General features: G+C 40.1%; 1 protein-coding gene across 2 annotated transcripts in view; it reads left to right on the plus strand.

Moving 5' to 3' along the window:
* Nucleotides 1-13,482, plus strand: part of Txlng (taxilin gamma) — a 45,652-nt gene that overhangs the window by 6,049 nt on the left and 26,121 nt on the right. For both annotated transcript variants that reach the window (XM_032889679.1, XM_032889680.1), the window contains exon 2: nucleotides 11,899-12,202. In XM_032889679.1, the coding sequence (XP_032745570.1) occupies nucleotides 11,899-12,202 (304 nt within the window). The remainder of the gene's footprint in view (nucleotides 1-11,898; nucleotides 12,203-13,482) is intronic.

Consider the following 13,482-nt stretch of genomic DNA (forward strand, 5'->3'; position numbering starts at 1 on the left):
CCATTAACAAGCACATTTCTCTAAGGATTGTTTGGATAGAAGTGTGGGCCTTGTTAAAAGTGAGAATATATGCTAAAAAATCTTTTGTGTGTGTGTGTGTGTGTGTGTGTGTGTGTGTGTGTGTGTGTGTGTGTGTGTGTGTGTGTGTACAAGTAGTTTTGCCATGACACAACGTGGATGTCACAAGACAACTTGCAGAGTTGGTTGTCCATTTTTATTAGATTCCAGGTATCAAACTCAGATTGCTAGGCTTTGAGGCAAGTGCCTATATATCTCCTGGACCATCTCACAAAGCCGCAGGTAATGCTTTTGGTAAAATATCCTTTATTTAAATATTATATTTTTTAAAGTTATTTATATTGTTTTGGTGAGGGTTCAGACAAGGGCTCACTGTGTAATCTGGCCTCTAATTTACATAGATCCATTTGCCTTTGATCCTCTAGTGCTGGATCAAAGTGTGTACCACCATACCCAGCTTTATTCATTCATCTGTTTATTTTTTTAAGATTTATTTATTTTATTTATGAGTACACTGTAGCCATCTTCAGACACACTGGAAGAGGGCATCAAATCCCATTACAGATGATTGTGAGCCACCATGTGGTTGCTGGGAATTAAACTCAGGACTGCTGAGCCATCTCTCCAGCCCCCTCATCTGTTTATTTTATATGTTAGTGTTTTGCCTTTATGTATGTGTGCACTCATGTATGTGTGGGACAGAAGAGGACATTAGGCCCCTGCAAATGGAGTTAATGTTTATGAGCTGCCTTATGGCTCGATAGCCATTGTCTATATTCTATGGATCTTGGAGTTTTCCCCCATTTTTTTTTTTTTTTTTTTTTTTTTTTTTTGAGATAGTCCTAGGTATAGCAGAAGATAACCTTGAACTTCTTTCTGGTCTTCCTATATTCATCTTCCAACTGTTGAAATTTCAAGTTACTATGCCTGGCACTTGTGCTCTCTTAACACATTTCTTGAGGATAATGAAGGTTAAAAATAAAAAATTAATGAAAAGACAAGAGAAGGAAAGAAAAGAAGAGAAAGAGAGAGACACATTGTTTCTCCTTTCTAGTTTGGAAAAGCAGCTGCTTTTTATTTTGAAGGAAGATCATTTGAGCTTAGCCATTTCGCAAATTGATACCAACCTTTATAACACTGCAAGACTGTCAAGAGAAGACAAAGTGGGAAACTGAAGGAGTGTAACTTCTAGATTACAAGACTGCCTCTCACATCAGCGCTCCTTGGCTCATGCTAAAGAAGCTGGCTATCATGTTTTTAAGAGGCTGATGGAAAGACCTATATGGCAAACAACCAAGGAAGGTCTTAGGCCAACTGCTCAAGAGGAACTGAGGCCTCAATCCAACAGCCCATATGCAATTGAACCCTGGCAACAGCTGTAAGAGTAAACTAGGAAATGAATCCTTCCCGGTCAAAGCTTCAGATAATTTCAGCCTATAGGACCCTGTAAAGGACCCAGTCAAGTCACACCCAGATTGCCAAACCATGGTAATTGAGATCATAAATAATTTAAGCTACTAAAGTTTTGTCGTAATTGGCACAAAATCAGTTTTCCTTTTAAATAAATTAAACTTTAATTTTAATTTTTCTGGCATAATTTATAATATGGTAAATAATAGGTATAGCCCATGGCAACAAAAGTGTCTTGGTATTCTCAGTCACCTCTGCCCACCCGAACCCCCCAGTGCTGGGATTAAAGGTATGCCACACAATGCCTGACTCTGTTTTTAATGGTTTTTAATTTACACTGATGTATTCATCTTGTACTGGATGTTTTTAGTTATTTATTTATTTTTCATATTTGATTAACCTTGGAGAGCTAATTCTTTTGGCAAGTGTATTCAAATTATTTCAAAGACTTTTTGTTGGTGGTGGTTTTTCAAGTCAGGGTTTCTTTGTGCAGCCTTGGCTGTCCTGGAACTCCTAGAGATCTGCCTGCCTCTGCCTCCTCAGTGCTGGGCTAAAGGTGTGTGCTACCATTGCCTGGCTTTCTTCCTTTTTTTAAAAAATTGTGTATGTATTTGTTGTGTATTGCATATGAGTATGTGTTTTGTGTATTTGGTACATGTGTATTGTGTGTGTTTGACCTTTTTTTAAAAGATTTATTCATTTAATGTATTGAGTACACTGTAGCTGTCTTCAGACACATCAGAAGAGGGCATCGGATTTCATTTACAGATGCTCGTGAGCCACCATGTTGTTGCTGGGAATTGAACTCAGGACCTCTGGAAGAGCAGTTAGTGCTCTTAACCACTGAGCCATCTCTCCAGTCCTCTTTTTCTTTTCTTTTTTTTTAAAGATTTATTTATTATGTACACAGTGTTCCACCTGCATGTACATGTGCAGGCCAGAAGACGGCACCAGATCTCATTATAGATGGTTGTGAGCCACCATGTGGTTGCTGGGAATTGAACTCAGGACCTCTGGAAGAGCAGACAGTGCTCTTAACCTCTGAGCCATCTCTCCAGCCCCCAGTCCTCTTTTTCAAAGAGAATTTAAAATAATTTTTATGTTAGTGTGTTGTGTGGGTGTGTGTGTAGGAGTGAGTGTGATATAGAGGTCAGAGGACAGCTTAGAAGAATCCATTTTCTTCCACTATGGGTGATCCAGGGATCATCAAAATCAAGTTGTTAGGCTTGGCATCAATGCCTTTACCCACAGAGCTATCTCACTGGCTCTCAAATCTTATTTAGAATAGTGATATTCTTTTTGTCGTGTATGGATTGTCATTATTTATTTAGCTATGTTTTAGATTGTTTCCAGATTTTGCATGGTACAAAGTAGTGGTTTGGTGAATATCCTTTTGGATTCCAGTGAGAATATCTGGATAGTAAATCAAGCAGAATTGCTAGGTGAAAGCAAATATGTATTCAGATGTTGATAGAGATTGTTTACCTCTGCAAACCTCAGAAATACTAATTTAGATATTTTGATAGCTTATTGGTTGCCCTATTTGGGCACATTGGGATTTGTCGTTTTATTTTTTTTAATCTTTAAAATTTGGTAGGTATTAGCTGGGTGTGGTATAGCATACCTTTAATCCCAGAGGGAGGGGTTGGGATTTAGCTCAGTGGTAGAGTGCTTGCTCAGCAAGCGCAAGGCCCTGGGTTAGGTCCTCAGCTCAAAAAAAAAAAAATCCCAGAGGGAGGCAGACCTTTGAGTTTGAGGCAATCCTTGTCTATAGAGTGAGTTCCAGGATAGCCAGAACTACACAGAGAAACCTTCTATCTCAAAAAACAAACAAATATTGGTAGGTAAAAGTCAATACCTTACTTTAATTAGAATTTAAATTTAAAGATCAATTTATTATTGTTTATGCATGTATGAATGTGGTGCATGTGTCGGAATCACGAGAATTTCTGGAAGTTGGCTGTCTCCTTCATGGGTTCAAAGAATTGAACTCAGGTTATTAGGCTTATGCAGCAAGTTCTTTTATCCACTGATAGATCTTGCAGGCCCATTCATTGGCATTTAAATATATGTTTATCATTTTATATGTGTGTGTGTGTGTGTACACACCTACGTGAGTTTGTGTGCCTTCTGCTTGTGGGAGCAGTTGGAGGTGAGAAGACAATTGTTCTAGAGTTACAGGCAGTTGTGAGCTGCCCTGTGGGGGCTGGCAACTTCACCCAGGTCTTCTGAAAGAACAAGTGCTCCTAACCATTGAACCATCTCTCCAACCCGCCTGACATTTTATTCATATTTCTTTTATTATGAGCAAGGTTGAAATGTTTTTCTCTATTGGACATTTTTAGTTTTTTAGTTGTGATTTACCTATTCACAAGCCCTTGAAAACTAGGGCTTTCTGTGGCTTTTGGGTTAGTCTGAATTTTTCAGTTACCATTTCGTGACTTGACTGTACATCCCTCCTCCCCGGGGTTGTTTGTGGTTGACACTTTTGATGATTCAGTTTTGCTTTACCTGCAGGTGTGTGAACACCACTTTGTCTCCCTCACTCCCTCCCACTCCCTCCCAATATGGTTTAGGCTATGTCCTAAATCATTTGTTTTCTTTACCAATTTTAAGTGACTCCAGTTTTAATATTTGTGTGGTTTATACTTAAACATTGTGCAATATAATTAGGAACTCTATCTATCTATCTATCTATCTATCTATCTATCTATCTTCTATCTATCTATCTATCTATCTATCTATCTATCTATCTATCTATCTATCTATCCTCTTTATGTAGCCCTGCCTGTCCTAGAACTCACTTTGTAGACCAGGCTAGCCTCAAACCCCCAGTGTTGGGATTAAAGGTATTTGATATTATGCCTGACTGGAACCTTAATTTTTGAGACAGGTCTCTCATTGAATCTGGAGCTCATCAATTCAACTAAGCCATCTGGCCAGTGAGGTCTTAAAGGTCTGCTTTTTTTCTCTCCTCCCACCCCTGATCTCTAGTGTCCATCCCTGTTCCTATTGAATGTGGGTGCCAGGAATCTGAACACAGGTCCTCCTATTCATGCAGCAGATATCTTACTGACTGAATCACCTTCCTACTTCCTAATGTGTTGTGTTGTGAAGAATATAGGTATAATCTGGGTGTCGTGTGCATTATAATCCCAACACTTTGAAACCTGAGGCAAAGAGGATTATAATAAATTTAAGGTCACCTGGTATATATAGTGTATCCTTGTCTCAAAAGACAAAAACTGACAAAATAAGCAAAAAATTGGCATAAAAATTATAGAGATATATATACCAAAATTTAATAAATACTAGTACATAGTAGCTATCATTTGATGTGTTAAAAGTAAAAGCCATTTCATTTTGTTCTTCTGTTCTAACACAGAAAAGCCTGGAATTGTTAAAGCATCGATGCTGGGTTTGGTGGTGTACCCCCGTAAAACCCTGTGTTTAAGAAGCAGAGACACATTGATCTCTGTGAGCTCAAGGCCACGGAGGGCCACATAGTAAGAACCTGCCCCACAAAAGGAGACACTTAGTTGAATTTTACACTTTCTAAAATATTTGAGTGGGGTGGGCTTTTTTCTGGGAGGGGGAAGGGATAGTGGTGCATTTTGTTTGGTCTCTGGAAACTAGATATGCATGTAGAGGGCGTTGGAGTCCCTAGAACTGGAGTTAGACAGTTGTGGGTTCTGAGAATGGAACCTGGGTCCTAGGGAAGAGCAGCCAGTGCTCTTAACTGCTAGGCCATCTCTCCAGATCCCTAATTTTTTTTTTTTTTTTTTTTTGGAGCTGAGGACCGAACCCAGGGCCTTGCGCTTGCTAGGTAAGCGCTCTACCACTGAGCTAAATCCCCAACCCCCTAATTTTTTTTAAAGACAAGTGTCCTGGTATACAGCTCTGAGTAGCTTGGAATTAATTAACTTTGTAGTCCAGTCTAGGCTACTCAGATTCAAAGTGATCTTGTTTCCCTCAGCTTCCTGGGTGCTAGGATTGTAGGCATAAACTACCATGCCTAGGAGCTTTGTTTTTAACATTTATTTTTAACATTTTCATTTATTTTTTAAATTTTTTTATTTCTCATGTGTTCATGTGTGTAAATATCCATATGCCATAACACACAAGTGGAAGTCAGAGAACAACTTAGGAGAATTGGTTCTTTCTTTTACCATGCGGATTCTGAGATTGAACCCAGGTTGTCACTTGGAAACAAACACCTTTACTTAATCTTACCCTTACGTAGCTGATTGGTCTTAAATATTTAAAGTTGATCTTCCTAAGCCTCCCAAGTGGTTCAGTGCAGATGTCCACTATAATGCTGTGCAGAAATAACCATTTTAAAAATATTTCCTTTCAACATTTTATTGTGCTTATATATATTTATATATGAACATCCATATATAATGTGTATAAAATATAAGACATACTCTTTTGTGTTTTTATTTTATAAGATTTATGTATATGAGTACACTGTAGCTGTCTTCAGACACACCAGAAGAGGGCATCAGATCCCATTACAGATGGTTGTGAGCCACCATATGGTTGCTGGGAATTGAACTCAGGACCTCTGGAAGAGCAGTCAGTGCTCTTAACACCTCTCCTGCCCCTTGTGATTTTTTTTAAATCTTGGTATTAGGATTTGAACCCAAGGCCTTGCACATAGTAAACCAAGTGCACTACCACCAAGCTATATCATGCCCATCATTTGTCTTTTAAGTATTATTTTCAGATCATCTCTATTATTTTTGATTTTTGTTGTTTGAGTCAAGTTCTCATTGTATGTCTTCTAAGTGCTGAGATTACAGCTCTGTGCCACCATGTTCAGTTTCTCTTTATTACTAAGTAGACTATGCTAAGACAGCTAGGACACAGTACAAAGATGTTTGTTTAGAAGTAGATAGAGGATAATTACAAAGCAGTCAGTTGTTGAGGTTACCAGCATGGACTGAGAAACTTAAATTGCTAGGGTTCAAATCTTGAACCTGCAATATACAGTGACTTTTGGCCATCCACTTTGCCAGGCCACTGTTTGTTTATCTGTGTAAGAAGTGATCAAACTTTCGTCCTGACCTTGTGTAGACGAGGTTGGTTACTAGGAGGTGCTTACCATGGTCCACGGTTGTAGTATTCACTGTTAGCTGCTATAGCTCTAGGCCACATGGAAGAAAACACCTAGAATGCTCAGGAGACAGGAAGAAAGCAAGTTCCTTTTATGTTTTATTTTAAATATGGGGTCTTATGTATCTAAGTTGACCTCGAACTCCTGATCTTCCTGTTTTCAACTCCCAAGTGGCAGGCATGTATGGACCTTCATGCGAAGTTTAAAACAGTCCCAGGAACCTAACCCAGGACTTCCTACAAACTTAGCTACAACCCCAGCCTCTGAAGTAAGAAAATTCATTGACTACATGATCCAGAATACTCTTGAAAAATAAGAAGGACTAGAAAATCATTCACTTGTTGGCATAAAAATTTGTTTCCTATTTAATGGTCTAGTATAGAAGTTGAAGAACATTAGTAAGTAGAAAATGCACTTGCTAGTTCAGTAACATGTGTTGATTTCAACCTTAGTGGAACTAGGCTTATTCAAAACCAGAAAGTAAGTTGTCTTTCATTAGCAAATAGGAAAAAAATCCCACCACAATACTATTGCATCTAAATTAGTTACTAGGAGACAAGGGAGAGATAATCCTGCCTTGTTTAAAACAATAATAGTGGCACATCTTTGATATCACAGGAATTTAGAGATAGAAGTAGCTACAAATATTAAAAATCACTGGGCAGTGGTAGCGTAGCACTCAGGTGGCAAAGGCAGGGGATCTCGGAGTTTGAAACCAACCTGGTCTACAGAGTAAGTGTCTTTTTCTTTTTTTCTTTTTCTTTTTTTTTAGTATAGAATAGAGTTTATTTGGGGGTTGAAGGGGAACTGAGAAGGTCGTAGAAGCAGAGAAAGAAAGGAGACAGAAAGAGAAGAGGCCGGCAGGAATACATGGAGAGAGAGGGGAATGGGAGAGGGAGAAAGGGACCCCATTCTTTAATTTAAATAATTTAAATGCCCATTAATTGGCAAATGGATTAATAAAATGTGGTTTGTGTCTGCAGTAAAGTAGTGCTCAGCCCGCATAAAGGAAATACTAATAGCTGCTGCGCACATGTTAAATGAAAGAAGTCAGAAAGGACTGCGGACTTGGACTCCACTTACAGAAAATGTCCAGAATAGACTATATAAATATAGAAAGTATAGGAAAGAGGATTGATTACCTAGGCTTGGGGTTAGTGGGGAAGGTAAAAGACTGATAACTAAAAAGTATAAGGGATTTGTTGTTATTTTTGCTGCTGCTGCTGTTTGTTTGCTTTCTGTCTTTTTTTGAGGAAGTATTTCTTGTAGTTCAGGGTGGCCTTGAACTCCTGACCTTCTACTTCCATTTTCCTTATACTGGGATTATACATTTGTGCTACCGCACTGGGCTCAATGTCTCTAAAAGTCCATCTTAGCTACTTGCTACAGATTGAAAAGGAATAACACCACAACGTGTTTATAAGACACTTTGAATTGTCTTCATATTTTCCTAAGTGCTGTTCCCAAAGGTGCTCAAGCCTCTACTCAGTTGGGATTGCTGGGAGGAGGAGGAGGAGGAGAGAGAGGACATGGCAAAAACAAAGGGGCTTCTCAGAGCAAGCTTCTGACTCAAGGCCAGCTTTGGAGCTAGCCTCAGGAGGAGTCAGGATCAGAGGGAGTACAGTAATGGGAAGGCAGGACTCCAACAGAGTTGCAGAGGACCTAGGCTTGGTTCCCAGTACCACACGACAGCTCACAACCATCTGGTTATTCTCTTACAACTTGTCATTGGGACTCTGCTAGCTCAGCTTGTTCCACTGTTCATCTCCTTCAGTAGTCAGCAACATACAAGCCACCTCTCCATACTTCATAGTTGGCTCCCCTGCAGTGGGCACTATTTTGGGCTAGATTTTGTGAAGTTCCATTGTCTTATGGTTTCATTGCTGTGAAGAGACACCACAACCGAGGCTGGCTTACAATTTCAGGGGTTCAGTTCATTATTGTCAGGGTGGGAAGCATGGCAGACTGCAGGAAGGCATAATGCTGGAGAAGCCAAGAATTCTCTACATCTTGATGTACAGACAGCAGGAGAAGACTGTGCTACGCAATAGTGACATATATTCTTCAACAAGACCACACCTACTCCAACCAGGCTCTACCTCCTAAGAGTGCCACCTTGTGGCTGAGCATTTAAACGTGTGAGTGTAAGAAGGCCATACCTATTCAAACCACCATACCATGGGACCTTGATCTAGTGCTCCATCTCAGCTATGGTGCACACCAGCTGCTCCTTACACTTAGGTACCTGCTTCCTTCAGCATTATAGCTGCTTTTCATAGAAACTGATTTTTAATTTCCTTAGGGAAAAAGATTTGTTTCTTATAACTCTTTAAGTAAGCTGGTTATGGTGACACATGCCTTTAATCCCCAAACTCAGGTGACAGATGCAGGGAGATCTCTGAGTTCAAGATCACCTGGTATATGTAGTGAGTTCCAGGACAGTCAGGCTACATAATGAGACCCTGACTCAATAAAACAAAACCAAATAAGTAGTTTGTAGTGTGTGGGGGTGTGTGGGAGGGGGGGGATGTGTGAGAATGAGAGAGAGAGAGAGCGAGAGTGCACATTCCTATAGAAAGCAGAAGAAGGTACAGATCCTCTGTAGGTGGAGTAGCAGGTAGTTGTGAACTATCTGCCATGGGTTCTAGAGGCAGAACTCAGGTCATTTGAAAGAGCAGCACATACTCAATAATTGTTGAGCTATATCTCTAGCTCCCCATTGTAAAACTCCTCTCATCCCCAAACAGGATCTCATCTCATTACATAGTCCTCCAGAGTGCTGGGATTAAAGGGGAGTACTACCACACCTAGCATACTTGTGCAACTTTTAACAAACTTTGAAGTTCAGAAAAGTACAAAAATTATGAACACTTGGACTTGATAATTTTTTTTTCTGTTGCTATGTTTATTGGATAGTTTATGTATTTACATTTCAAATATCCCCTTCCCCGGTTCCCCCCTCTCCCATCCCCTTCTTCCCCTGCTTCTCTGAGGATGCTCACCCACCCACTCCTACCTCAATACCCTGGCTTTCCCCTGCACTGGAGAAAAGAGCTTTCACAGGACCAAGGGCCTCTCCTCCCATTGATGCCAGACAATGCCATCCTCTGCTACATATGTGGCTGGAGCCATGGGTCCCCAAATGTGTACTCATTGGTTGGTGGTTTAGTCTCTGGGAGCTCTGGGGTGTCTGGTTGGTTGATATAGTTGTTCTTCCTACTCCTTCAGTCCTTTCTCTAACTCCTCCATTACTGTCTCCAGTCTCAGTCCTATGGTTAGCTGCAAGCATCTTAATCTGTGTCAGTAAGGCTCTGACAGAGCCTCTCAGGAAGGCTTTCGTCCATATCAGGTTCTTGTCAGCAAGCACTTCTTGGCAACAGTGACTGGGTTTGGTGGCTGCATATTGGATGGATCCCCAGGTAGGGCAGTCTCTGGATGGCCTTTCCTTCAGTCCCAGCTCCATTCTTCGTCCCTGTATTTCCTACTGTGAGTATTTTGTTCCCCCTTCTAAGAAGGGCTAATTAATGCATCCACATTTTTAGGAAGTGAACATCTGTGCTATCCCATCTATGTCAACAAATATTACCAAAAATCTAGGAAGCTCAGCCAGTGGCTTATTTCTAGTAATATCTATTCACCTAGCTTCTTTTTATGTATAAATTGTTCCCTTCAGTAAGTATTCTTTGAAGCCTTCCTCTTGACGTTAAGTCTGTGGAAGCCATGCTGTGCTGTGTTTGCATTGTGTTCATTTTCATGGCTCAGTGCTCTGAACATACTGCAATTGATAATTCTTCTGTTCAGTTGATTTAGTTTTAGGATCGTTCCAAGTAGTGCTGCTTTAAACATATTTTGGCCTTTCAGTGCACCTATGTTCACACTTGGGCGAAATCCTAGGAGTGGAATTAAGTGGGTTAGAAGCTATCCATATTGCCAAAGAATTGCAGTGCCAATTTGTTCTCCAGAGAACATTGTCACTGGCCTGCAATTCCAACACTTGGGACGTTGTATCTGGAAGACTAGGAGTTCAAGGCCTTTTTGGAGATATAGTCCATGCTAGGCCAGCTTGAGTTACACATGACCCTGTCTTAAGAGGAAAACAACACCATAAAAGCACAGAAATTGATTTATATCAATCGTAGATAATACAAGATAAGTAGTAGTGACCTTAATGTCTTCATTCCCGTCTACACGACCCTTCAGTTATTTTTAGTTCTTCGGTTTGGATATGCTACAATTTGAAATACATTTTATTTTATTTTAATTTTGTGTGTGTGTGTGTGTGTGTGTGTGTGTGTGTGTGTGTGTGTGTGTGTGTGTGTGTGTAGGTATGTACATGTAAGGGCACTGCCTCTGAGCTATGCATAGCATGACCCTGCCTTGAATAAAGATATGATAAAAGAATATAAGGTAAAAACAATGATTCAAGGGAGAAGAAAACCAGAGTAAATGCCTTTTTGGTTTGTTTTTTTATGGATGCCTTCCATATTAGTGATAGAGCCATTTAACATACCTGTCTCAATTCCTAGGGTATAACATGATAGAGGTTCATTATTTATCCACCTAATGTTCCAGTGTGTGTTTTTTTGCAGGGAGAATGGCTTTCCTGTATGTGCATGGAATTTGAGCTAGGCCGCTTGTGTCCTCTGACCCCGCCATCTTACAGCACCTTGGTGACCTCGTATTTAACCAGAGTGGGGAAGAGATGGAGGACCAAGACCATGTCCTTCTAAGAATAAAAATCTGATTGCTAAAGTGACACTCACAGCCTGGACTAACATGGAGGTCAACAGACTGGGGGATATATAAGTGGCAGCCTGGATGCTGCCACTTGTCCCTCAGTTCCTACTGCACTAGATACTTTGGGAGATAGTTTTTGGTGGATAGCCACCTAGCGAGCTAGCTGCACTGTCCTGTCATCTTTAAGATAACAGGATAGTTAGCGTTTTGCACCTCGGGACAGTGCACTGTTTAAAAGACATTAATTATGTTTAAATCATGAATTTTATGGGGAATAAGTTTAGATTTATTACTAACTGGCATTCTTGTCTCCTTTGGTAGTGCATGTATATTTAAGCTTAGTTTTAGCTTTAGCTGTTGGCAGTGCTATGGATGAGACCCAAGGGCTCTTAAAGCAAAGCACTGCTACCTCAGAGCTATGCCCGGCTGCTTTACTTTAATAGCCTCATGTTTAACAGTTTAGATCATGTCTCAGTGAAACTCAAACGCTCCCTTATTTACATGGAAAACGCAAACCACTGAGTAAAAGAACCATTAAGCTATGGCATGCCATTGATTATAAATATTGATTCCAGTCAATTTAACTCTTTCCATCTTTCTCCTCTTTCCTCTAGTTTGAAATTGGTACAATGGAAGAAGCTAGAGTTTGTGAGTTAGGAGTAAAAGCAGACATGGTATGTAACTCTCAAGCAAATGATATTCTTCAACATCAAGACTCCAGTTGTGGTGGTACAACTAAGAAGCATTCACTGGAAGGGGATGAAGGCAGTGACTTTGTAACGAACAACAGAAATTTGGTGAGCTCAGTATTCTGTACACAGGAGACAAGAGAAGAAATTCCTGGACGAGAAGCTCGAACAGGTCCTCCTGATGGCCAGCAAGATTCAGAGTGCAGCAGGAACAAAGAGAAGACCTTAGGTAATAAGTCTGGTCATTAGTTGCATGTTTCACCTATTGGTCATTTTATTCACATTGTGTCCCACACAGGTGATCATGAACACTGCTAGGTTGGTTATGCTTAACTAAAACACCTGTTATGGGCCAGTGAGGTAGCCGGGTGGGTGGAGGTACTTGGTGATAAGCCTCAGTCTGATCCCTGGGACCCACAATTGTCAAACACAACTGCTACAAGTTGTCTTCTAACATCCACACATGTACTGTGAAACACACACAGAGTCAGTATAAAACCCCTGTTACCTCAGGATAGTCAGCTTGCTTGCTGCAGTTAAGTACAGGAGGTGGAAAGAATAGGAGTTATTATTATAGTTAGTTATTTCTCTATATAATCAAGAATCAACTCTTGATAAAATTTGAGGATAGAGTGGCATTTGACTTGCATTATTTGCATCTTTACTAGGCTGATCAAAAAGTATGGGGAAACTATATATTTAATCAGTTTAAGACTAGACATTCCAGCACTCAGAAAACGGAGGCAGGTAGATTTCTGTGAGTTTGAGGCCAGCCTGATCTAGAGTTCCAGAACAGCCAGGGATACACTGAGAAACCCTGACTTGAAAAATAAAACAATAAAAAAGGACCAGACATAAAATTCTATAGGCAGTATGTTAACTATTTCAGAAACTATACTTAAGGTTTCAAAGGTATTTTTTGCTTTCTTCTACATAGCTTGTGATTTAGATAAAAAATTGTGATGTGCTTAATCTTTTTTGGTTTTTTGAAACAAGGACTTCATATAGTTTGGACTGACTTCAAACTTTGTATCACTGAGGCTGGCTTTTAACTCCTAATCCTCTTGACTTAACTCCCAAGTGCATCAAGGCATGCATGCCTGGCTGAACGTTAAACTGTGTGTTGTTTATTGTGTCATTGTCCTCCATCCCAAGGATTGAACCTCATGCATTCTAGGCAATATCTTGTAATATGCTGAATCTCATGAAGATTGCAATCTCCTTTGAGTCTCACTGGTTACCCCTTAATTTTTTTTGAAGGTCTCACTATGTAGACCTGGCTGGCCTGTAATTTGCTATGTAGACCAGGCTGCCTCAAACTTATATAGATAACCACCTATTTCTGCCTCCTAAGTGCTGCAGTTAAGTTTTCCACCACATAATTTACATCCATGATTGATAAGGGGTGTTTGTTTTTGTTTTGAGATGGCCTCACTATGCCCTGGCTGATGTGAAATTTAGTATGTAAACTAAGCTGGCCTTGATCTTCCCTAAGGTTAAAGGTTTGTC

The sequence above is a fragment of the Rattus rattus genome, chromosome X (genome assembly GCF_011064425.1).
Source record: "Rattus rattus isolate New Zealand chromosome X, Rrattus_CSIRO_v1, whole genome shotgun sequence".
Lineage (NCBI taxonomy): Eukaryota > Metazoa > Chordata > Mammalia > Rodentia > Muridae > Rattus > Rattus rattus.